The following is a 26678-nucleotide window of genomic DNA, read 5'->3' as shown; positions in this document are numbered from 1 at the left end:
TGAAAGGAGAAAGAGCCGCAGCGGACACGGAGGTATTTAATCATGCCATCGAAGACCTGGACGCACATTACAGGCCGGTGGTGTGTGTCGCCATTGACAGATTTAACTTCTTTCAGAGGAAGCAGAAGAGCGGAGAGTCTGTGGACGAATACGTTGTAGCACTGAGAAAGTTGGCTGTCACGTGCAAATTTGGAGGACTGCTGGATGAATTCATCAGGGACCAAATTATTATGCATACATCTAGTGCCCACATACAAGAGAAATTGTGGGTGAACGGCGACGCTCCACTCAAGGAAATCTGGGCGATGGTAAAGAAAGCAGAGCTATCGAGAAGGTGCGCTCAAGCAGCGAAGAGAGACGCCCAGGAATCGCAAGCGGTGTGTAGAATAATGGCGCCAAACAGAAACGACCGTTGGAAGCAAAACGAGACGAGGAAAGCCCAGGGAGGAAATAGAGCTGATTTCTCCACCAAATCACAGGCGGACAGCAAGTCACACAAAACAGGGAAAAACCAGTGTTACAGGTGTGGGAGCAATAACCACCTAGGAAACGACAAGGCGTGCCCTGCCTTCAAAGCTAGATGTTCGTACTGCAACATCTTTGGACACTACGAGAAGGTGTGTCGCAGGAAACCGAAGAATGCCGTAGTGCGTCTGGTGGACCAAGATCAGCGAGACGATTCCAGCGATCAGGACGACAAAGGGGAAGAGGAGGAATTCCTGTACATTGACGTCCAGATTCTGGAGATGGATGGTTCTAACTCAGACAGGCCCCGGCTCGATATGCACATAGGGGGGATACCCATAGAGATGATCGCGGACAGTGGAGCGCCCATATCGATCGTCCAGAGGCAGGTGTGGGAAGACAACTTTGCGCCAAGGATCAAAGGAGCACTCCTACCCATGGATGTATGACCGGTAACGTACACTGGACAAAAGATCCCCATGCTAGGCTACTGCCCGCTCTTGTTTGAATTTAGAGGCCGGCATGCGCAGTGCAAGCTGTACGTTGCAGAGAGAGGCCCGTCCGTGCTGAGTTGGAAGGACCAAGGAGCCTTGGGGATCCAGCTCAACCCAGGAGGCATAGAGAAAATCCTGCTCATGGATATGGAAATCAAGGAAGACGTGCAGCTGTGGCGGAAGACATATCCCAAGGTATTCAACGGGCAGATCGGTGAGCTAGGCAAGTACACACACCTCATCAAACTGAAAGAAGGGGCAGTACCAGTCGTCCACAAAGTGAGGAACATTCCGTTCCGCAGCAGGGAGGCAGTACAAACGGAACTAGAAAGGTTGGAAAAGGAGGGTGTCATTAGGGCGATAGAGAGTGCAGAGTGGCTGTCGCCCCTGGTTGTAGCCCAAAAGCCCAACGGCAAGGTACGTCTCTGCGTGGACTTGAGAGAGTTAAACAAAAACATTGTCATAGACAAATTCCCCTTGCCACGCATCAGTGAAATGCTGGCGAAAACGAAAGACGTCGCATGGTTCTCCACGGTGGACCTCTCGTCGGCCTACCATCAGGTCAAACTTCATCCGTCGTGCAGCCACCTCACGTCGTTCATCACGCCATTCGGGTGCTACGAGTTCGTGAGGATGCCCTTCGGCCTAGCTTCGGCCGCTGCCGTGTTCCAGAAAATCATGCACAAGCTCCTGAAAGACCTGAAGGACGTCCTCTTCTTTCAAGATGACATTCTGGTGATGGGGAAGTCGAGGCAAGAACACAACGTGAAACTTCACAAAGTACTACAGAAGCTGCAGGACAGCGGATTGACCGCCGAATGGACCAAATGCAATCTGGGCGTCCAGTCAGTCACATACCTCGGACATGAGGTGAGCGGACAAGGGATAACTCCGAAGAAAACAAACATGAGAGCCATCATGGAGGCGCCCACCCCGGAAAAGAAAGAAGATGTTCGGTCATTCCTAGGAATGGCCGAATACTACAGCAAATTCATTCCTCACTTCGCTACAAAGACACACCACATACGGCAACTACTCAAGGAAAAGAACAGGTTCCAATGGGGGAAAGAAGAGCAGACCGAGTTCGACGCACTCAAGCTAGAAATGGGAACAGCCATTCCCCTCAAAGGATTCGACCCCAAAGCGGAGTCTATCCTCACCACAGACGCCAGTGATCGAGGCCTAGGAGCGGTACTGATGCAGAAAGAGGAGTCAGGAGAGATGTCGACTGTCAGCTTCGCCTCCCGCTCGCTCTCACCCAATGAGGAGAAGTTCAGTGTGGTGGAGAAAGAAATGCTGGCAGTGGTCTGGGCAGTCGAGAAGTTTAGACAATACTTGTGGGGCGCCAAGTTCCTCGTGAAAACAGATCACAAGCCATTGGTTCGTGTACTGACATCTAGCGGACATGACCATGCTACACCCAGGATAGCCAAGATGACCCTACGGCTATTGGACTTTGTTTATGAAGTCGAGCACATTCCAGGACCACAGAACAAAGTAGCCGACTTCCTAAGTAGGGCAGCCGCCATGGAAGAAGCACGGAACGAGGAAAAACAAGAATGGGATGGGTACGTGGTAGCCACCATCCAAGACACTGAAGAGGTGATAAGTGCCCAGGAATGGGAGGAGGCCTACAGGGAAGACACAGACCTAGTGGCTGTAAAAGGATATGTAGTTCACGGCTGGCCAGAGAAAAGACACTTAAAGGAGGAACTGAAGAGGTACTGGGAAGTCCGAGAGGAACTGTCCTTGGCTGAAAACCCAACGTTCTTACTCCGAGGGGACAAGGTGGTACCGCCCAGAGACTTGTTGGAACGACTGATGTCCTTGCTACATGAAGGGCACCAGGGAATCACAAAAACAAAAGCCTTGGCCAGGCAAGCATACTGGTGGCCTGCCATCGACACGCAGGTGGAAAGACATGTACGCTCTTGCGAGTCGTGTGCAAAGTCGGACAAAGCTCAGAGCATGCTGAGGCCACCGCTGGGAAGATTTCCGATTCCGGATGGGCCATGGGAGATGTTGTCGGTGTATCACAACAAGGAGAGAGATAGGGTAGTGGGATACTCTCGCACCCCAGTGTCAATCTCATAAACAAAACAAGAGTATTCCAAGGAAAAATAGGAGACCATCAATATGGAGCAAGGAACGACTTCACTTAAGGCGTTTTTTTTGAAAGAAAGCCCTCACTCACCACCTAGTGATGACATGCTTCATCATCGGGCCCCACAGAAGGGATCTAGCATCCCCTCTGTGTGCTGCAACGCCAGATCTACTGCGGAGCGGGTAGTGGGTAAGGACAGTGATGTGCAAAGAATATTAAGTGAGTGATGAGAGGTTTAAAAAAAGTCTGTAGTGTATCAAAACAATTTTATTAGGATCACTAAGGACTTATCGATAAAATGATGTGTCGGAAATGCGTCCACAATTATTCAAGTGGTAGTTTCCTTAAGTCAGTCGACATGTTTCAGCCACGAAACGGTGTGAGTTTACCTGGCATTCTTCAGGACTTAGTGTGAATAAACCCTGGCGGTATGGACTCGCTAAGGTCCACCCTTACCTAGGGACGTGAAAGTGAAAATTAAATAATGAAAAAGTGCAAAAAATTAGAAAGAAAACTGTCTTTCTAATAACTCCTGGTTTAGGAGGCTTCCGATTTTACGGTTTCTGCACCTATTAGGGAAAGAAAGGACAGAGACAAACAAAAAAACAGAACATACAATCAGTTGTCTTGTTGATTGCCTATTTACAGTCCATTGTGCTCCAGTTGGTGGTATCAGAGACATCATGTGGTCGAATAACAGTATAGTTAACACCACCTTGGTCCCCAGAGTATAGAGTATTATGGGTAGGTAGTGCTTAGTGCTATACGTGCTATGTACAACGCGTGATATTTACAAGGGTTGTGGGTTAAAAACGCTATCAACCTAAAATTGGGCGCGATCAGGAATCGTGCCGAGAAGTTAAAATCAGGGTAATTTCTCACTTTGATAGTGTGATAATTTCACACCATGGGTCACAGGAGGGGGGTGGAGGCGTAATCGGCACACCCTGTGGTCATCAGAGATAAAAAGAAATAAGGTAAGGCAGGTGCAACACTCAGATCGGTACTTAGCTCAGTAGGAGGTAGAGGATTTGTGGCTCGTCTGTACTCACGCCCTCAACGCTCGGCACCCTCGGTATACCTAAGACGACCCTCTGCTGGACCCCGAAGATGTCCGCTCGAGGTAGCGAGGACGTTTAAGTAAACACTCCGTTTCACCGCTTCCGGGTGGGTGCGGTCAGCCTGCGTCAGTGCGTGCACAGCGGGCCAATCAATGCGCTCTGGCGCCGGGAGTCTTCAGCCAATGGTTGCCGTAGCGTCGTTGTTAGTGGCAACCAATGTTATGCACCTACCCGAATTAATGCGGATCGGTTCCGCTGTTACTTAGTACACGGCAGTGGCGATTTTAAGAAAACGCGACGTCAGGGCATCAAATTAAAATACACCGGACGTTGACATGAGATGACTGGGTTTTGTTTTCTTAAAAAACGAAAGAATGCGGGGACATCTTAACCATTGATAAGATGAGTATTACTTGATTTCAAGAACCAAATGTCACAGGTACAGATCTAGTCCATATTGAGGGGAGGGAAAGGAAAGGAAATCCCTCAGGATCAGTTAAGGACAGAATTCCAAGGGATGTCATCGTTCATCCCCTGGAGGTGGGTCCCAAGTCTATAGACCCACCTTTGCTCTTTTTCAAACAGACGGCGATTAATGTTGTTACCAGTACCAATGTGTTCTATTATTGTCCACTTCAGATCGTTGGTAGTATGGTTGCGTTCCAGGAAATGTCTGCTCATTTTTGTCGTGGATTTTTTGCATCTAATGTTTGAGCGATGCTCGCAAATTCTCTGTTTCACTTTCCTCCCAGTCATACCCACGTATCGCAAGTTACAAGGACAAGTGATGAGATAGACCACATTATCAGTGTTACAATTTGTGTGAGCTCGTTGGGTCCAGGTTTTGCCTGTTTCCAATTCCAAGGTTTTAGTATGTGTGGTCAAATGGCAAACGCTACAATTGGAGCAAGGATAATGACCCACCACTTGGGGGAGACCCCAGGCATCAGTTATTGTCCTTGGTGTGTCAGTGATCGTTGGTAAAGGTCTAGTGTGGACCAAAGCGTCTTTGACGCTTCTACATTTCTTAAAGGAGAACAATGGTTTTTCCCAGGTTTTTTTGGTACTCGTTAGAATTCGCCAGTTCCTATTGATGGATTTTTTCATTAGGTTGGATAAGGTACTGTACGTTGTTACACACGTCAGGGGGATAAGATACATGTAGATAGAGACATCCCCCTGACGTGTGTAACAACGTACAGTACCTTATCCAACCTAATGAAAAAATCCATCAATAGGAACTGGCGAATTCTAACGAGTACCAAAAAAACCTGGGAAAAACCATTGTTCTCCTTTAAGAAATGTAGAAGCGTCAAAGACGCTTTGGTCCACACTAGACCTTTACCAACGATCACTGACACACCAAGGACAATAACTGATGCCTGGGGTCTCCCCCAAGTGGTGGGTCATTATCCTTGCTCCAATTGTAGCGTTTGCCATTTGACCACACATACTAAAACCTTGGAATTGGAAACAGGCAAAACCTGGACCCAACGAGCTCACACAAATTGTAACACTGATAATGTGGTCTATCTCATCACTTGTCCTTGTAACTTGCGATACGTGGGTATGACTGGGAGGAAAGTGAAACAGAGAATTTGCGAGCATCGCTCAAACATTAGATGCAAAAACTCCACGACAAAAATGAGCAGACATTTCCTGGAACGCAACCATACTACCAACGATCTGAAGTGGACAATAATAGAACACATTGGTACTGGTAACAACATTAATCGCCGTCTGTTTGAAAAAGAGCAAAGGTGGGTCTATAGACTTGGGACCCACCTCCAGGGGATGAACGATGACATCCCTTGGAATTCTGTCCTTAACTGATCCTGAGGGATTTCCTTTCCTTTCCCTCCCCTCAATATGGACTAGATCTGTACCTGTGACATTTGGTTCTTGAAATCAAGTAATACTCATCTTATCAATGGTTAAGATGTCCCCGCATTCTTTCGTTTTTTAAGAAAACAAAACCCAGTCATCTCATGTCAACGTCCGGTGTATTTTAATTTGATGCCCTGACGTCGCGTTTTCTTAAAATCGCCACTGCCGTGTACTAAGTAACAGCGGAACCGATCCGCATTAATTCGGGTAGGTGCATAACATTGGTTGCCACTAACAACGACGCTACGGCAACCATTGGCTGAAGACTCCCGGCGCCAGAGCGCATTGATTGGCCCGCTGTGCACGCACTGACGCAGGCTGACCGCACCCACCCGGAAGCGGTGAAACGGAGTGTTTACTTAAACGTCCTCGCTACCTCGAGCGGACATCTTCGGGGTCCAGCAGAGGGTCGTCTTAGGTATACCGAGGGTGCCGAGCATTGAGGGCGTGAGTACAGACGAGCCACAAATCCTCTACCTCCTACTGAGCTAAGTACCGATCTGAGTGTTGCACCTGCCTTACCTTATTTCTTTTTATCTCTGATGACCACAGGGTGTGCCGATTACGCCTCCACCCCCCTCCTGTGACCCATGGTGTGAAATTATCACACTATCAAAGTGAGAAATTACCCTGATTTTAACTTCTCGGCACGATTCCTGATCGCGCCCAATTTTAGGTTGATAGCGTTTTTAACCCACAACCCTTGTAAATATCACGCGTTGTACATAGCACGTATAGCACTAAGCACTACCTACCCATAATACTCTATACTCTGGGGACCAAGGTGGTGTTAACTATACTGTTATTCGACCACATGATGTCTCTGATACCACCAACTGGAGCACAATGGACTGTAAATAGGCAATCAACAAGACAACTGATTGTATGTTCTGTTTTTTTGTTTGTCTCTGTCCTTTCTTTCCCTAATAGGTGCAGAAACCGTAAAATCGGAAGCCTCCTAAACCAGGAGTTATTAGAAAGACAGTTTTCTTTCTAATTTTTTGCACTTTTTCATTATTTAATTTTCACTTTCACGTCCCTAGGTAAGGGTGGACCTTAGCGAGTCCATACCGCCAGGGTTTATTCACACTAAGTCCTGAAGAATGCCAGGTAAACTCACACCGTTTCGTGGCTGAAACATGTCGACTGACTTAAGGAAACTACCACTTGAATAATTGTGGACGCATTTCCGACACATCATTTTATCGATAAGTCCTTAGTGATCCTAATAAAATTGTTTTGATACACTACAGACTTTTTTTAAACCTCTCATCACTCACTTAATATTCTTTGCACATCACTGTCCTTACCCACTACCCGCTCCGCAGTAGATCTGGCGTTGCAGCACACAGAGGGGATGCTAGATCCCCTCTGTGGGGCCCGATGATGAAGCATGTCATCACTAGGTGGTGAGTGAGGGCTTTCTTTAAAAAAAAAACGCCTTAAGTGAAGTCGTTCCTTGCTCCATATTGATGGTCTCCTATTTTTCCTTGGAATACTCTTGTTTTGTTTATGAGATGTTGTCGGTGGACATAATGGGGCCGGTCCTGGACAAGGAAGGCACTCAAAAATATGTGGTGGTTGCCATTGATAGGTATTCCAAATGGCCTGAGATACAAATCTTGGAGCGAGTGGACACTGAAGCCGTGATAAAGTTTTTGCGCACCACGTTTGTCAGCGAAGGTATCCCAAAGACCATCACCTGCGACAATGGACCCCAGTTCACTTCGGAAAAATGGACAGCCTTCACCAAAAGAAACGGAATTGAAGTGAAGCACACCCCGATCTACCACCCGGCGGGGAACGGCCAAGTGGAACGCTTCAATAGGGTGATAATGGGCACCATACAGGCAGCCATTGAAGATGGAATGGATTGGGAAAAGGAGCTGGAGAAGATGATCTGGGCATACCGAATCACACCGGGTAGCACAGGCTACAGCCCCTTCAAGATCTTAAGAGGCAGAGAAGCGTTCACCAAGGACAATGCAGCGTGGAGGAAGTTGATTGTCCAGAGCAAGTGGTCACCGGCGGTAGTCAGAAAAAATTTGGAGAGAGCTCAGGAAGTCTACACGTCACACTACAATAGAAGGCGGAACACTCACAGCACAGAACTGGACAAAGGTGATTGGGTAAGGGTGAAGTTAGCCGTCATGAAGAGAAAAGGAGAGAGCAAGTTCTCACCTCCCCTCAAAGTGGTGGAACCCTACGCCAGATCAGCTCTCCTGAGCGATGGTAAGATTTGGTCGATGGACAGAATGGCTAAATGCAGCAAGATACTGAAATGGGAAGATGATGTGGAAGAAGGAACAGAGGATGTCTTGGAGGAAGGAGAAAGTGAAGGCGGAGAAAGGCAAGGAAGGAATGAGAAAGGGACAGAAGGACTAATGGCAGGTACAGAAAGAGAGCGGAGAGAAACGACGGAAGGAAGAAGCAGAAGTGAAGGAGGAAGTGAAAAGGAGACGAAGGACGAGGAAGTAGAAGGTACGAGAGAGAGAAGAGAACACGAGACAACGGGAGAAGAGAGAAAGAATGAGAGAGTGGAAACTCGAGCAGGACGGAGAATTAAGGTACCTGAGAGATTCAAGGACTATGAAATGGACTGGAAGTAAGACTTTGTACATTGGTTTATTGTGCATAAAGGGGGGAGATGTGGTAGCGCTCTAGTGTTCCTTTAGCGGAACAGGAACCACGTCACAGGATGTGGTAGGCGGGGTCATTGTGCTCTGGCGCCGAGGTTAGAGGAAGCCAGCCCCGGCGCTCCGTGATCAAATAAATAACTTCAAACTTACAGCGGTGTCCTAGCGTTATTACACTCTCCAAATGATCTAGCTGACATATTTGTCATCTCTGGGGGCACATGATTACACCTAAGCGCAAAGTCCGTCCTCCTGGAGCCTCCAGCCTTCAAGAAATGAAGAACTCTAAAACAAGCCTTTTCTGGGAGTGGACAAAGAGTCTGGAACTCCATCCCTGTAACCATCAGGACTAATACTTCATATAGTATTTTCAAAAGAAAGCTTCAAATGCTGCTTCCCCTATGCCACTTCCAAATTGGGATTTCTGCTTGATGGCTACTCATTTTTTTGGTAGCAATGTCTATGTTAATTTAATAATATAATATCTATATTTTATGTTGTCATTCTATTCCTTTTGTAAAGTTTTACTTTGTAATATTTTTTATTATAGTTTTAATAATATTTTTATTATTTTATTTTATTATTATTTATAGTTCAATATTACTTTTATTTTATTATATCTTAAAGTATATATATTTATTTTATGCTTGTAAGTTATGCATATATATATATATATATATAAACATATATATATATATATATATTTATTTTTTATTTTTTTTATAATATAAGTATTTTTTTCTTTTAACATATTTTATTGTCAGATTGCACAAAAGTCGCAGGGCTCTGAACCCCAGAGGTCACTGCAGTATCAATGTATACATTTACAAGACAGCAACTGACTTTCTTTTGCATCAAACAATGCAACCAAAATACTTGACATAGAATATCCGTTAGGATTTTAAGTCCCCCTCCCCAACTTACCCCACCATTCCCTCTCCACCCCAGTTGCGCAAAGTTCACTGAGACCAGTCTATAGGCATAAACAATCCGGCTAGAAGAAACAGTAATGGAAAAATAAGAACGGCAGACGAAAGACCCAGTCTTGGTACACACACACCCCAGGCTACCCCTCAACCCCCTCTGTGCCAGATCCGACTGACCCGCCCCTGCCCTCATTCCACTGGAAGATCATCCACAACAATCGGAGGCTCCAACCACAAACCCCTATAGTCCGCCCACCGCTTCCATATTTTGTAGTGCTAACGTGGACATCCCCGGGCAACAAAGATTGGCTGTTCCAGCCCCATGCAGAAATCAAGGCCATTTTTCCAGGTGGCCATCGAGGGGGCCCGTGCATCCTTCCACACCCTGGCTATATCACATTTCGCCAATGTGAGGTCCAGCTGCATGAAATGCCGTTTTTAAACATTATCCCAATCCCTTCCATCACATGCAGAAGGGCGAATTGTGGTGTGCATGGAAGTGTCCACCCCAGCACCTCCGATAAACAGAAGAAAACCCTCCCTCCAGATCGATCAAGTGATGGGCATTGCCAGACGGTGTGCAAGAATGTGCCCTCCTACCCATCACACCAGAGGCACTCCGGGAGGCAATCAAACCTGCCCGCCATAGTCGTACCCGAGTAAAGTAGACCCGACTGAGGTATTTAAATTGAATGAGGCGAAGCCGCATCGCTATGACCTCACCCCGAGGGGCGGCTAGGGCTTCCCTCCAGTCCTCCTCCTCGAGCGTACCCACATCCTCCTCCCATACCCCCCTGAAGCTTCTCAAGCGTAGGTGCGCAGTGAGTGACCAGGGACTGATATATCCGTGAGATCTTCTTGGTCTCCAAATCCCCCATAAAAACCTTCGCCTCCAACTGACTAAATTCGGGTAGTGAGTCAAGGCCCTCTAGACTAGGGGAAAGTGCATGGCGGAACTGAAGGTACCGATAAAACTGGGACTGGGGCATGCAAAATTCCACCTGTAGATCCCGGAAGGACTTAAGGGACCCTTCCCGCACTACATCCCCCATGGTGGAGATGCCGATTGCGTCCCATCCCCGAAAACCCTGCAAGGCCGCCAGCTACAGCAGGCACCCCTTGTGCCACAGGGGAGTCTCTCCAGTTAGGGTATTCTACCACCCCATTCACTTACAATGACTGCCGCCAAATTTGAAAGACTACCTTTGTCACCGGTGGTAATGTATCACTCAGCATCGCTAAATAGAGAGTCAGGTGAAGGGTGTGGGGCCCCATAAGGTGTCGCTCCAGCGCATAGACCAGTCCCCCCGGTCCATACCACCACTCGTTTAGAACTAACAGATGCGAGACCTGGTAATATGAAAGAATATCCGATGTCGCCAGACCACCAGAGAGAAAGCAAGTGCGCAACGCAACCTGCACCCCCCCCAAAAGGAATTGCCCCAACACGGAGTTCACCCGCCGGAACCATTTTGGCGCGATCGGGTACAGGTGTTTCTGCAGCTGGTACAGCAAACGGGGGAGCGCAACCATCTTAAAGATTGCTGATCTGCCAGATATTGTTAAGGGCATACGCGACCAGATCTTAACATCCGCGCGAACGCGCTCCCAGACCGCTACCAAGTTCCGCTCTCAAGATATGGCTGGCACATCCGACAGGAATACACCCAGGTATTTGAGACCTCCTACCGTCACCTGCTGTGCCGACGCATATAAGTATGTTTTTTTATGTAATATATTATTTTTAAAGTTGATATGTTTTGAAGTGAATATAGTGTATAAAACTTCAAATGTAATAAACATACCTATTTTTGAAGATATTGTGGTCTTCTGTGTTTTTGTTTTGATATTTTATTTTACATATAAAGTTGATATTTGTGTCTTCGGTATTTTTGGGCAGTATTTTTGTTGGTGCTGTATCATCAGACAACCAACTGGAAGATCTAGGGGCACACCTTGGGATGAACCTCTCATGCACAGTAATAGTTAGGCATCTGACATGGAGGAAATCAGCGCTGTTACTAATGTGAGGGAGTGAAAACTAATGCAGTTTCAGAAAAAAGCCAATATTTTTATATAATTAAGACAAGACCAACAACGATAAAAATCCACATACAGTACTTAAAAATCTTCGGTTATCAAAATATGCTTGAAAAACAGTTCCTTGATGTCGATAGCTCTGTCCGGGGCTATCACGGCATTGTGAGCAAACAAATCTAAACAGTTATGGCTGACCGCGGGCCAGCTGAGGTGTTGGGGAAACCCGCAAACAGTACCTTTAGTTATGCAGGGCGTCGGCGACCTCCCGTTGAGCTTCCAAAAGCACGGCGTCGGCAGGCGTCCGTTCCAGAGTTCGGTGCAGGAGTCGTTGGGCCCTCGATGTCACACGTGTTGCAGATCGAACTTCTTCTGTTGAAGTCAGGAGCATTGGCGTCAGCAGGCGTCGGGTGCTGCGGTGCGAAGTGCAGCGGTGAGGTGTGCAGTGCCCTTAGGTTGCGGTGCGAGCAGCGTCTCGTGGCGGCGTTAGATGGCATCGTCGGTGAGACCAAAGTCGCGGTGCGAGGTGAATGCGGTGCTTGTCAGGGTGCTGGCAGGTCGCGGTGCAAGCAGCTGCGTCGTCGTTGCTGAAGCGCTGTCGTCGGCTGACGAACTGGAGTCGATGGCGCCGGCGTCCTTAGGCCAAGGCTGCGGTGCGGGATGAGCTCGGTGCATCATGTAACTTTAGGAGCGGTGCCCTCGAGCCATGGTGCAAGCAGCGGCGTCGATTTTGGTGTGTAGCGGCGTCGTCGGGGATACCAAGGCGTCGTCATGAAGCGAGGTGGTGCCTACAGGTCGCGGTACGAGCAGCGGCTCGTTGGCGGCGTCAGCCACCTAGACTATCTGGAGCCACTCCTGCTTCCCAGCCTTCTGTCATCCAAAACCCAGACAGGAAATCCACATTCCAACAGAGGCACACGGGATGACTGCGAAAGAAAATACCTACCTTATAAAAGTGGCATTTTCAAACACAGAATGTAAACATCACCTCCACTAAAAAATGCGTTTTTAGATTCTGTGTTCAGGCATACTAAACTTTGTTTTCCCACCTAATTCCCCAGGCCAGTTATGTTTATAATATGTTATAAAAATACTCCCCATTCTGTCCTATGGGGAACAGGTAGCCTTGCAATAGTGAAAAACTAAATTGGCCATAATTCACTATCAGGACATGCCACACACACCAGGGCATGTCCTACCTTTCATATAGACTGCACCCGGCCCACAGGGCTACCTTGGGCCTACCTTAGAGGTGGCTGACATGTAAGAAAAGAAAGGTGAGGGTCTGGCAAGTGTGTGCACTGGCCAAGTTGAAATGGCAGTTACAAACTGCATGCAGACTCTACAATGGCAGGTCTGAGTTACCTTTTCAGGGCTACTCACGTGGGTGGCACAATCAGTGCTGCAGGCCCACAAGTAGCATTTCATTCACAGGCCCTGGCACACTCCGTGCACTTTACTAGGGACTATCAAGTAAATCAAGTATCCAATCATGGAAACACCAATCCATAAAAAATTTTACCACAGGAGCACTTGCACTTTACAACTGATCAGCAGTGAGAAAAGTGCGCAGAAACATTACGCCAGGAAAAACAGAGTCAAAACCGGGAGGTCAGAAAGCAAAACCTCAGGGCAAACATGCAAAAGATGCCAAGTCAAAGAGCCAGGACTGACTCTGGATTGTCCTCTAGAAACAAGTGGTCTAGTGACTGCCTAGAATTTTATTCTTCCAGAACAGAGGAGGATCATCCAAACCAGGAGTTGGTGGTTTCTGACCTGACTCTGATGTCCTCGAAAGGAGAAGGTAGCTCAGAGTTGCAGTTCAGGCTTCCCTTGGTTGGAAAGCAGCATTTCCCTGGGTTCTGTTTGGTCGGCTTCCGCCATTCCTGGAAGATGAGGGTGTAGGGATGCCCTGTTGCAGAAGGTTCTCGCACTACTCTAGATGGTGCACAAAGAATGATGACCAAAGAAAGCTGCTGCGGCTGGGTCTGCAAGGCCCCATGATGTGTAGCAGGCCAGGTTGTTGTCTGAAGGCTGGAGCTCTCAGGGCAGCGTGTCTCTCTGCATCCCTGTGCTGCCTCCGTGCCTAGAACCTATAGGTACAGCATTGTGTACCTTCCTCCCTGACCAAACTCAGTTTCGGCAGAGACCATCTGCTGTGACCCGTGGACAAGACTGCTTTTCCCCCTGCTGCCAGCAAAGATTCCAGAATATCATCGGACATTAAAAAGAGTGTCCTAAATATAATGTATACAAATAGCAACCCATTCAGTTAATAATAGAAGCTCTACACCCAGTGGGATAATATTTTTGCAAATGATGCAGTGTTTATGGAAGACAATATTTCAATGACATTCTGACATCGAACCATCCAGATACATCCCAGTACCTCACCCCACAGGATTGGCCAGCTGCCATGGTGGGTGAGGTCTTATTACAAAAAACAGTGGACCCTAGTAGTTTGGGTGATCAGGGTAAGAATAGACACAAACTAGAATAGTATTTATGTCCTTTGTCCAGCCGGACAGGAATTTATTTGGCGATGCACACAATCAGAAAGTAATGTCAAGGGGGCACAGCCCGTGACCCACAGTGAACAAGACAAAACAGCAAGTATAGGCAAGAACGAGCTAATCGGTCTGTATACTTATAGTCAGTGAACAGACTTGATTGTAGTTTGAGTGACCATTGTACATAGTATTCACAAGCATATTCAGTACATATGATCCTATTGTGTCGACGACGTTTCGATGCCGAAAAACAAGATAAATGGCATCATCTTCAGGACAAATATATAAATCATGTTTGTCTTGGAATTATAAACAATTGCCTTTCATGCTACATACAAATGACATTAGTGGGAAAAAAATGAGGGAGAGAAGGGAAAAAAACACAATGTAATTACGTGGCCAGGCATGTTTAAAACAAAAAACACACGGTGGTGCATTTTACTATTCGCAAATCAAGGACCGTTCTTTGCTGGCATGCTTAGTGCTGGTGCAACGATGTCAACCTGTGCACTTAAACATCGGTGCAGTGAGTTCGGCGCAGACGGCGAAAAAGGAAGGAGAAGTGATGGCGCTGTGCGAAATGGTGTTGGAATTACAAAGCCCGAGTTCCAAATGGGAACCAGTTCAGAGAAGGGGCGATTAAAAAAAAAAAAACGTTGCATATGGCGCAGTTCGAGACAGTATCCAGAATAGAAGTGGGTGAGGTCTGCAGAGACTTTGAAACTCTGATTCAGACTTTCCAAGTGTTTCCCCTTTCCAAATAGTAAACTTGCGCCCCCCTGGTCGACATTCCAGAAGAGTGTCAGCTCAATCTCACCCTTTGCTCTTGTACCCAAACTGTCTGTGTCCTTGTTCAATCTCAGACTTCTGCTCAAAGAGATTTCCTTGTTGAAACCTCATCTCCTGATTTTCACCCCTTTCTTCAACTGCTGGTCCTGCATTTTCAACCTATCTTTTCTTCTGCAGTGGAACTTGCCTGGCCTCCCATCTGCAACCCATAGTCCTCTCAGCTGCGTCTTCTTTGCTGGGCTAGGGACCAAGGGACTCATTTACAAGAGGCCTGCATTAGTGGAGCGCCAATTTTTTGACACTCTATGAGGCCACTGTGCACTGCTTTGCATGGCCTCATAGATATAGAGGCTTATTTACGAGCCCCTTGCGTCGCCGATACGTCAGTTTTTTGATGCACCAGCGGCACAGAGCGCAGACCCATATGTACGAGGTCACTCAAAGCCACTTTGCGTGGCTTTTCATTGCCTTGTAGATATGGAGTAAGGCAAAGCAGCTCAAGTCACTGCGTTGCCCTACTCTGAGTCAAAGGGGCGTTCCATGGGTGTTGTGAGGGTGTCCCAATCCACATTGCAACACCCTTGGATTTTGACACGTCCCAGATTTACAAGGACTTGTAAACCTAGGAATGCATCACAAGACTATGCCTCCTCAGGGGATGCATAACAAGGAGAAATATCTTTATTTCTCTTTGGTTTTCCTCTTTCTATGTGTGCTGCATTCTGTGCAGTGGAAGATGACAGGAATGCGCCATATCTCATAAATGCTGCACATTCTTGTCCTTTCCTTTTGACACAGGGCAGTGCAGCAAAGTGACTTCCTGCACTGCCCTGCGTGAAAAACCCGTAAATGAGGCCCCATGTACTCCCTTTGCCTCTGCTGGTCCTGCCAACCGACAGAGCCTACCTCAGACACGTCTGTTCGCTCAAGGACTCCAGCAGAGCACTGAACGTGGCCAAGCCCTGAGAAAGGGAGTGAACCGAGTAGATGTGGCTGTGTATCCACCTTGTATACAGGTCTAGGCACTGTTACACTAACCTTTTCTTCCTCTCAGGTGAAGACGATACATCCTGTTCTTCCAAACATGGTACTGACCTGGGGGCATATTTACAAAGATTTGGCGTAGGGCAGCGCCGCAAATCATTTTGCTCCACTGCCCGACACCAATTTGATAGGGCAGGAATGTGCCATATTTACGAGATACGGTGCATTCCTGTCTTGTCAGTCAGTGCAAACATTCCAGCTGTACGCCAACGTTGGCACACTTGCACCATGGTGCAAGTGTGTGTATTTTTGGCAGGAATGATTTTGTGCAGGAAGGGGCACCTTCCTGCACAAACAGAATCACAAAAGATGTTTTACTCATCCTATGCGGGCTGTAGAATGCAGCACACGTGGAAAGTGGAAAGGCGAGGAGAAATGTAAGCATTTCTCCACGATACACCTACTTTGGGAGGTGTAAGTTTTTGATGCTGCCCCAGATTTACACTATGGGCCTGATTCCGATCTCACTCGGAATGCCCTACGGCTGACTCGGTCCCCTAGAGCTTTATGAACGATTCATGCTCCTGGGCTCCGAACGCCCGAGAACGATGCTAGGTCACTCAGAGCCCCATTGAGGTCAATGGGACCCTGTTGTATGTTGCGCACATAGGCTTCCATCGTGAAAAAAGTATGTCGCAGAAAAGGGCACCCCCCCCCATCGTGGGTACGCATCCGTGCCCCCCGCACCGTACATGCATGTGTAAGTGAGACCTTGGGCCCTCCCTGTGACCGAGTCATATGGCTACAGGTGAAGGGGGGCCTGCTACAGCCCCCCGAAGTCCCCTTCCTGAAGCTTTTTCGAGTCGGAGGCTCCGGGTCAATCCGGCTGCTCAACGCGCGCATCGTACTTGGTCGCTCGGAAATAGGACCCATTGCACTGCACGAGTCGGCCATGTTGTAGTTGTCCGGAGGGCTTCGCTGTCAGGTACGAGTCTCTCGGAGCACGAGGCGATATTCACATCGTACTGATTCGCTCGTACGGTGGGACGAGTCAGATGGAAATCGCGCTTGTGACTTGGACTCGCTCTTGACGGATGCCCTTCAGAGCGAAATCGGAATCTGGCCCTATGTTGTAAATGTGGGGCAGTGCCAAAATCCATGAGTGTTGCTTGGGAACCTCCACTGTGATGCCCTTGGAACGCCTCCTCGGTGTGAAATAAGGCAACTCAGCGACTTACGCTGCATGGCCTTACACCTTATCTACAAGGCCATGAAAAGCCATGCAAGGTGGCTTTGCGTGGTCTTGTAGATATGGGCCTGCAGTGTGCACCGCCGGACCATCCATAAAAGTGGCGCTCTGGTGGCACAAAGGGGCTTGTAAATATGCCCCCTGGTCTGTACTATATCCCATGCTCTGTTGGTTTGTTACCCCGCTGTGTAGTGCCTCTGCCAGACCCGACACTCTCTTCCCACACCGCACAGCAGCATAGGGAGCTCGGCAGGAGCTCCCCAGCTCCCTGGGCACATTGGGACACAAGGCTGTGCTGGTCCCCACTTCTGTACCTTACCCATCCTTGTACACTTAAGGCAGGGGCGTAACACGTGGGGAGATCAGCACCTCGGGGACCGGAGTGATGGAGGCCCTGCTCTGCCTTCATGTCTCAGTTCTGAGGTTCCTTTCTCATTGGCACCTGTCTTTATCCCTTTCTGTCTCCAGCGCTTCCCTCTCTCTCTTCCCCCACTCTCTCTCTTCCCCCTCTCTCTCTGTTCCTTTCTCTGTCTGTCCCCCTTTCTCTCTGTTCCTGTCTCTCTCTCTCTCTCTCACTTCTTGTCTCTCTCTCTCCCTCTCTCTCTCTCTCTCTCTCTCATGCCTTTCTTTTCTCTCTTGTCTGCCTTTCTTTTCTCTCTTTCTCTTGCGTTTCTTTTCTGTCTCTCCTGCCTTTCTTTTCTGTTTCTTCTGCCGTTCTTCTCTCTCTCTTGCCTTTCTTTTCTGTCTCTCATACCTTTCTTTCCTCTCTCTCCTGTCTTTATTTCCTCTCTCTCTTGCCTTTCTTTTCCTTCTCTCTTTTGCCTTTCTTTTCTGTCCCTCCTCTTTCTTCTCTCTTGTGCCTTTCTTTTCTCTCTCTCTCTCTCTCTGCCTTTCTTTTCTCTATCTCTCTCTTGCCTTTCTTTTCTCTCACCCTCTTGCCTTTATTCTCTCTCCCTCTCTCTCTCTCTCTCTCTCTCTCTCTCTCTCTCTCTTTTGCCTTTTTTTTCTCTCTCTCTCTCTTGGCTTTCTTGTCTCTCTCTCTCGTCTTTTCTCGCTCATGTCTTTCTTTTCTCTCTCGCTCTCTTGTTTTTCTCTCTTTCTCTCTCTTGTCTTTTTTTCTCTCTCCTGAATTTCTTTTCTCTCTCTCTCTCTCTCTCCTGTCTTTCTTATCTCTCTCTTGCTTTTCTTTTCTTCCTCTCTCCGCTGCCTTTCTTTTCTGTCTCTCCTGTCGTTCTTCTCTCTCTCTTCTTGTTTTTTTCTCTCTTTCTCTTGGCTTTCTTTTCTTTCTCGCTTTCTTTTCTCTCTCTCTTGTCTTTCTTTTCTTTCTCTCCCTTGTGTCTTTCTTTTCTCTCTCTCTTGTCTTTCTTTTCTTTCTCTCTTCTTTTTCTTTTCTCTCTCTCTTGTCTTTCTTTTCTTTCTCTCCCTTGTGTCTTTCTTTTCTCTCTCTCTCTTGTCTTTCTTTCCTCTCTCTTGTCTTTCTTTTCTTTCTCTCTCTTCTCTTTCTTTTCTCCCTCTCTTTTGCCTTTTTTCTTTTTCTCTCCTTTTCTTTCTCTCACTCTCTCTCTCTTGCCTTTCTTTTCTGTCTCTGCTGGCTTTCTTCTCTTTCTTTTGCCTTTCTTTTCTCTCTCTCTCTCGTTGCCTTTCTTTTCTTTCTCTCTCTCTCTCTCCTCCCTGTCTGTGCTCCCTCTCCTTCCTTCTCTGATTCTCTTTTCTGTTTCTCTTCCACACCCTCGGTTAGCAGGTGCGGGCAGTGGGTGGGTGCCTGCAGCCCACCCACCGCCGGCCGAGGGGTCCCCGATCTCTGGCCGCGGGCCCAGCCCTCTCTGCCCCTCTCGGCTCTCGGTCCCTCTTTTACTCTCGCCCCCTCCCTGTCTGTGTTCCCCCGGTCCTTCATCCTCGCCCTCCCTCTGTTCTCTCCTCTGTGCTGTCCGCTCCTGCCTCTCCTTCTCCGGGTCCTGCGCGCTCCTTCTCTTTCTACAACTTCTCTGCCCCCCCCCCCCCCCCCCCGCTGTCCGTCTCCCCCCTCCCTGTCTCCCCTCCCCTCTCCCCCCACCGCTGTCGCTGTCACTCTTCCCCCCTCCCCTGCGGTCTCTCTCTTTCCACCTCTTCTGCTCGGACACGAGGGCTCCTCTCTGGCGGCCACTGGACCGAACCGAATCCAGCGCACCCCCCTCCGGTAACACCCGCCTCCCCGGACCCGAGCCCCCCAGAACCGGACCAAACACCGCTCCAGACCCGGACCCGGCCCAGGCGGACCCTCCAGACCCGGATCCAGCCCAGGCGGACCCCCGAAGCGGCAGCAGCTCCGTCCCGGCCGGCAGCATGGTAGGAGGGGCGCTTCTCACGGGTGGGGCAAGTGGGGCAGACTGGGGGACTATGGTGGCTTCTCCTCTACCCCTGTGGACGAGGGTGGGCACCGGCTCCCGGGGAGGGGGGGGGGCGGCTCAGGGGGATGCACCCCCACTCCCAGGAAACACCAACCCAGCGAAGTGGAGTTGACTTCTGAAGTCCCCGCTAGCAATGGGATTCCTTCTCAAAGGTTTCGGTCACTCCAAAAATAGAACTTTCCTCAGCCTGTATGTATGTGTGTGCATGTATGTATGTCTTATTTCCATAGCGAAACCAGCCAAAGGCAGCGAAGCACTGGAGGGGTCAAAGGGAGTCTTACAGTTAGCGAGTCCCAGCAGATGAAGCTGGCTTCTAGACGCTTATGCACTGTGATGTAGTGTTCTTTAAAGAGATGTCTTCAACTCTTTCCTAAATTGGAGCGGTGTTGGGGCGGTCCTGATGGATAGGGGGTGTTGCTCCAGGTCCTGGGTGCAGAGATCGATCTTTTTTTCTGTTTCTTTCACAACACTTCTTAATCTCCAGTCTGATGGTGTAAGATAATATGTGACAGTCCCTGTCTTATGCCACCCTCACGCTGTTATGTGCTGGCTGCGTGCCCCGCCTCCTGTCTCACATTGCCATCTAGAACAAGGCATCGGGCAGCCTGGGCCACCTCTGTGCATCTCACTCTAAACAAGACATCGGGCAGCCTGGGCCGCCTCTGTGCATCTCACTCTAAACAAGGCTCCAGGCAGCCTGGGCCGCCTCTGTGCATCTCACTCTAAACAAGGCATCGGGCAGCCCGCCTCTGTGCATCTCACACTAAACAAGGCATCGGGCAGCCTGGACCGCCTCTGTGCATCTCACACTAAACAAGGCATCGGGCAGCCTGGGCCGCCTCTGTGCATCTCACACTAAACAAGGCATCGGGCAGCCTGGGCCGCCTCTGTGCATCTCACTCTAAACAAGGCATCAGGCAGCCTGGGCCGCCTCTGTGCATCTCACTCTAAACAAGGCATCGGGCAGCCTGGACCGCCTCTGTGCATCTCACTCTAAACAAGGCTCCAGGCAGCCTGGGCCCCTCTGTGCATCTCACACTATACAAGGCATCGGTCAGCCTGGGCCGCCTCTGTGCATCTCACTCTAAACAAGACATCAGGCAGCCTGGGCCGCCTCTGTGCATCTCACTCTAAACAAGGCATCGGGCAGCCTGGGCCGCCTCTGTGCATCTCACACTATACAAGGCATCGGGCAGCCTGGGCCGCCTCTGTGCATCTCACTCTAAACAAGGCATCAGGCAGCCTGGGCTGCCTCTGTGCATCTCACTCTAAACAAGGCATCGGGCAGCCTGGACCGCCTCTGTGCATCTCACACTAAACAAGGCATCGGGCAGCCTGGGCCGCCTCTGTGCATCTCACACTATACAAGGCATCGGGCAGCCTGGGCCCCCTCTGTGCATCTCACACTATACAAGGCATCGGTCAGCCTGGGCCGCCTCTGTGCATCTCACTCTAAACAAGACATCAGGCAGCCTGGGCCGCCTCTGTGCATCTCACTCTAAACAAGGCATCGGGCAGCCTGGGCCGCCTCTGTGCATCTCACACTAAACAAGGCATCGGGCAGCCTGGGCCGCCTCTGTGCATCTCACACTATACAAGGCATCGGGCAGCCTGGGCCGCCTCTGTGCATCTCACTCTAAACAAGGCATCGGTCAGCCTGGGCCGCCTCTGTGCATCTCACTCTAAACAAGGCTTCAGGCAGCCTAGGCCGCCTCTGTGCATCTCACTCTAAACAAGGCATCGGGTAACCTGGGCCCCCTCTGTGCATCTCACACTATACAAGGCATCGGGCAGCCTGGGCCCCCTCTGTGCATCTCACACTAAACAAGGCTTCAGGCAGCCTGGGCCGCCTCTGTGCATCTCACACTAAACAAGGCATCGGGCAGCCTGGGCCGCCTCTGTGCATCTCACACTATACAAGGCATCGGGCAGCCTGGGCCGCCTCTGTGCATCTCACTCTAAACAAGGCATCGGTCAGCCTGGGCCGCCTCTGTGCATCTCACTCTAAACAAGGCTTCAGGCAGCCTAGGCCGCCTCTGTGCATCTCACTCTAAACAAGGCATCGGGTAGCCTGGGCCCCCTCTGTGCATCTCACACTATACAAGGCATCGGGCAGCCTGGGCCCCCTCTGTGCATCTCACTCTAAACAAGACATCAGGCAGCCTGGGCCGCCTCTGTGCATCTCACTCTAAACAAGGCATCGGGCAGCCTAGGCCGCCTCTGTGCATCTCACTCTACACAAGGCATCGGGCAGCCTGGGCCGCCTCTGTGCATCTCACACAAAACAAGGCTTCAGGCAGCCTGGGCCGCCTCTGTGCATCTCACTCTAAACAAGGCATCGGGCAGCCCGCCTCTGTGCATCTCACTCTAAACAAGGCTTCAGGCAGCCTGGGCCGCCTCTGTGCATCTCACTCTAAACAAGGCTTCATGCAGCCTGGGCCGCCTCTGTGCATCTCACTCTAAACAAGGCATCGGGCAGCCTGGGCCGCCTCTGAGCATCTCACTCTAAACAAGGCTTCAGGCAGCCTGGGCCGCCTCTGTGCATCTCACTGTAAACAAGGCATCGGGCAGCCTGGGCCGCCTCTGTGCATCTCACTCTAAACAAGGCTTCATGCATCCTGGGCCGCCTCTGTGCATCTCACTCTAAACACGGCTTCAGGCAGCCTGGGCCGCCTCTGTGCATCTCACTCTAAACAAGGCTTCATGCAGCCTGGGCCGCCTCTGTGCATCTCACTCTAAACAAGGCTTCAGGCAGCCTGGGCCCCCTCTGTGCATCTCACTCTAAACAAGGCATCGGGCAGCCTGGGCCGCCTCTGTGTATCTCACTCTAAACAAGGCATCAGGCAGCCTAGGCCGCCTCTTTGCATCTCACACTAAACAAGGCATTGGGCAGCCTGGGCCCCCTCTGTGCATCACACTCTAAACAAGGCTTCAGGCAGCCTAGGCCGCCTCTGTGCATCTCACTCTAAACAAGGCATCGGGCAGCCTGGGCCCCCTCTGTGCATCTCACTCTAAACAAGGCTTCAGGCAGCCTGGGCCGCCTCTGTGCATCTCACTCTAAACAAGGCTTCAGGCAGCCTGGGCCGCCTCTGTGCATCTCACTCTAAACAAGGCATCGGGCAGCCTGGACCGCCTCTGTGCATCTCACTCTAAACAAGGCATCGGGCATCCTGGGCCCCCTCTGTGCATCTCACTCTAAACAAGGATTCAGGCAGCCTGGGCCGCCTCTGTGCATCTCACTCTACACAAGGCATCGGGCAGCCTGGGCCGCCTCTGTGCATCTCACTCTACACAAGGCATCGGGCAGCCTGGGCCGCCTCTGTGCATCTCACACAAAACAAGGCATCGGGCAGCCTGGGCCGCCTCTGTGCATCTCACTCTAAACAAGGCATCGGGCAGCCTGGGCCGCCTCTGTGCATCTCACTCTAAACAAGGCATCAGGCAGCCTGGGCCGCCTATGTGCATCTCACTCTAAACAAGGCATCAGGCAGCCTGGGCCGCCTCTGTGCATCTCACACTAAACAAGGTATCAGGCAGCTTCGGCCCCCTCTGTGCCTCTCACACTAAACAAGGCTTCAAGCAGCCTGGGCCGCCTCTGTGCATCTCACTCTAAACAAGGCATCGGGCAGCCTGGACCGCCTCTGTGCATCTCACTCTAAACAAGGCATCGGGCAGCCTGGGCCCCCTCTGTGCATCTCACTCTAAACAAGGATTCAGGCAGCCTGGGCTGCCTCTGTGCATCTCACTCTACACAAGGCATCGGGCAGCCTGGGCCGCCTCTGTGCATCTCACTCTACACAAGGCATCGGGCAGCCTGGGCCGCCTTTGTGCATCTCACACAAAACAAGGCATCGGGCAGCCTGGGCCGCCTCTGTGCATCTCACTCTAAACAAGGCATCGGGCAGCCTGGGCCGCCTCTGTGCATCTCACTCTAAACAAGGCATCAGGCAGCCTGGGCCGCCTATGTGCATCTCACTCTAAACAAGGCATCAGGCAGCTTCGGCCCCCTCTGTGCCTCTCACACTAAACAAGGCTTCAAGCAGCCTGGGCCCCCTCTGTGCATCTCACTCTAAACAAGGCTTCGGGCAGCCTGGGCCGCCTCTGTGCATCTCACTCTAAACAAGGCTTCAGGCAGCCTAGGCCGCCTCTGTACATCTCACACTAAACAAGGCTTCAGGCAGCCTGGGCCACCTCTGTGCATCTCACACTACACAAGGCATCGGGCAGCCTGGGCCGCCTCTGAGCATCTCACTCTAAACAAGGCATCGGGCAGCCTGGGCCGCCTATGTGCATCTCACTCTACACAAGGCATCGGGCAGCCTGGGCCGCCTCTGTGCATCTCACTCTAAACAAGGCATCAGGCAGCCTGGGCCGCCTATGTGCATCTCACTCTACACAAGGCATCGGGCAGCCTGGGCCGCCTCTGTGCATCTCACTCTAAACAAGGCATCGGGCAGCCTGGGCCGCCTCTGTGCATCTCACTCTACACAAGGCGTCGGGCAGCCTGGGCTGCCTCTGTGCATCTCACTCTAAACAAGGCATCGGGCAGCCTGGGCCGCCTCTGTGCATCTCACTCTACACAAGGCATCGGGCAGCCTGGGCTGCCTCTGTGCATCTCACTCTAAACAAGGCATCGGGCAGCCTAGGCCGCCTCTGTGCATCTCACTCTAAACAAGGCATCGGGCAGCCTGGGCCCCCTCTGTGCATCTCACTCTAAACAAGGATTCAGGCAGCCTAGGCCGCCTCTGTGCATCTCACTCTAAACAAGGCATCGGGCAGCCTGGGCCCCCTCTGTGCATCTCACTCTAAACAAGGCATTGGGCAGCCTGGGCCCCCTCTGTGCATCTCACTCTAAACAAGGCATCAGGCAGCCTGGGCCGCCTCTGTGCATCTCACTCTAAACAAGGCATCGGGCAGCCTGGACCGCCTCTGTGCATCTCACTCTAAACAAGGCATTGGGCAGCCTGGGCCCCCTCTGTGCATCTCACACTATACAAGGCATCGGGCAGCCTGGGCCGCCTCTGTGCATCTCACTCTAAACAAGGCATCGGGCAGCCTGCGCCGCCTCTGTGCATCTCACTCTAAACAAGGCATCGGGCAGCCTGGGCCCCCTCTGTGCATCTCACTCTAAACAAGGCATTGGGCAGCCTGGGCCCCCTCTGTGCATCTCACACTATACAAGGCATCGAGCAGCCTGGGCCCCCTCTCTGCATCTCACACTATACAAGGCATCGGTCAGCCTGGGCCGCCTCTGTGCATCTCACTCTAAACAAGACATCAGGCAGCCTGGGCCGCCTCTGTGCATCTCACTCTAAACAAGGCATCGGGCAGCCTGGGACGCCTCTGTGCATCTCACTCTAAACAAGGCTCAGGCAGCCTAGGCCGCCTCTGTGCATCTCACTCTAAACAAGGCTCCAGGCAGCCTAGTCCGCCTCTGTGCATCTCACTCTAAACAAGGCATCGGGCAGCCTGGGCCGCCTCTGTGCATCTCACTCTAAACAAGGCTCAGGCAGCCTAGGCCGCCTCTGTGCATCTCACACTAAACAAGGCATCGGGCAGCCTGGGCTGCCTCTGTGCATCTCACTCTAAACAAGGCACGTTGCAGCCTGAGCTGCCTCTTTGCATCTCACACTAAACAAGGCTTCAGGCAGCCTGTGCCCCCTCTGTGCATCTCACTCTAAACAAGGCATCGGGTAGCCTGGGCCCCCTCTGTGCATCTCACTCTAAACAAGGCATCGGGCAGCCTGGGCCCCCTCTGTGCATCTCACTCTATTTAAGGCATCGGGCAGCCTGGGCCGCCTCTGTGAATCTCACTCTAAACAAGGCTTCAGGCAGCCTGGGCCGCCTCTGTGCATCTCACTCTAAACAAGGCTTCATGCAGCCTGGGCCGCCTCTGTGCATCTCACACTAAACAAGGCTTCAGGCAGCCTGGGCCGCCTCTGTTCATCTCACTCTAAACAAGGCACGTTGCAGCCTGAGCTGCCTCTGTGCCTCTCACACTAAACAAGGCTTCAGGCAGCCTGTGCCCCCTCTGTGCATCTCACTCTATACAAGGCATCGGGCAGCCTGGGCCCCCTCTGTGCATCTCACTCTAAACAAGGCATCAGGCAGCTGGGCCGCCTCTGTGCATCTCACACAAAACAAGGCACGTTGCAGCCTGAGCTGCCTCTTTGCATCTCACACTAAACAAGGCTTCAGGCAGCCTGGGCCCCCTCTGTGCATCTCACTCTAAACAAGGCATCGGGCAGCCTGGGCCCCCTCTGTGCATCTCACTCTAAACAAGGCATCGGGCAGCCTGAGCCGCCTCTGTGCATCTCACTCTAAACAAGGCATTGGGCAGCCTGGGCCCCCTTTGTGCTTCTCACTCTATGCAAGGCTTCGGCAGCCTGGGCCCCCTCTGTGCATCTCACACTAAACAAGGCATCGGGCAGCCTGGGCCCCCTCTGTGCATCTCACACTAAACAAGTCATCGGGCAGCCTGCCCACGTCTGTGCCCATTCTTGCCACAAACATCGCATGTGGCAGCCTGCGCACCCTGTGACACTTCTCACCCTGAACAAGGCATGTGGCCGTGCCCCATGTGACACATCTCACCCTGAACAAGGCACGTGGCCATGCCCCATGTGAGCCATCACGCCCTAAACATGGCATGTGGTGCCTAAATCCCCCTGTGACCCATCTCACCCTGAACAAGGCATGTGGGAGCCTGTGCCCCATGTGACACATCTCACCCTGAACAAGGCATGTGGTAGCCTTCACACCCTCTGACACAACTCACCCTGAACAAGGCATGTGGTAGCCTGCGCCCCGTGTGACACATCTCACCCTGAACAAGGCATGTGCTAGCCTGCGCCCCGTGTGACACAACTCACCCTGAACAAGGCACGTGGTAGCCTGCGCCCCCTGTGATACATCTCACCCTGAACAAGGCGTGTGACAGCCTGCGCCCCGTGTGACACATCTCACCCTAAAAAAGGCACGTGGCAGCCGCCGCCCGTGACACATTTCACCCTAAACAAGGCATGTGACAGCCTGCGCCCCTTGTGACACATCTCTCCCTGAACAAGGCATCGTCAGTCAGGGGTGTGGAATTTAATAAAATATCTACGTGTCCATGGTGCAGGTTGCTTCATAAATCTACTTGTCCTG

General features: G+C 50.9%; 1 protein-coding gene across 3 annotated transcripts in view; it reads left to right on the top strand.

The window, feature by feature from the left end:
* The window catches only part of CFL2 (cofilin 2), a 417537-nt gene that overhangs the window by 186134 nt on the left and 204725 nt on the right, over positions 1–26678 (top strand). The window contains exon 1 of one of the 3 annotated variants that reach the window (XM_078659380.1): positions 19057–19467. The exons of the other annotated variants lie outside the window; for them this stretch is intronic. Coding sequence (XP_078515506.1) covers positions 19465–19467 — 3 coding nt within the window. The 5' untranslated portion in view covers positions 19057–19464. Of the gene's footprint in view, positions 1–19056; positions 19468–26678 lie in introns of those variants that run through there. 3 annotated transcript variants of the gene reach the window in all.

Source organism: Lissotriton helveticus, chromosome 9 (genome assembly GCF_964261635.1).
Source record: "Lissotriton helveticus chromosome 9, aLisHel1.1, whole genome shotgun sequence".
Taxonomy (NCBI): Eukaryota; Metazoa; Chordata; class Amphibia; order Caudata; family Salamandridae; genus Lissotriton; species Lissotriton helveticus.
The sequence above is the reverse complement of the archived record's forward strand: the minus strand, read 5'-3'. Positions and strand labels throughout refer to the sequence as shown.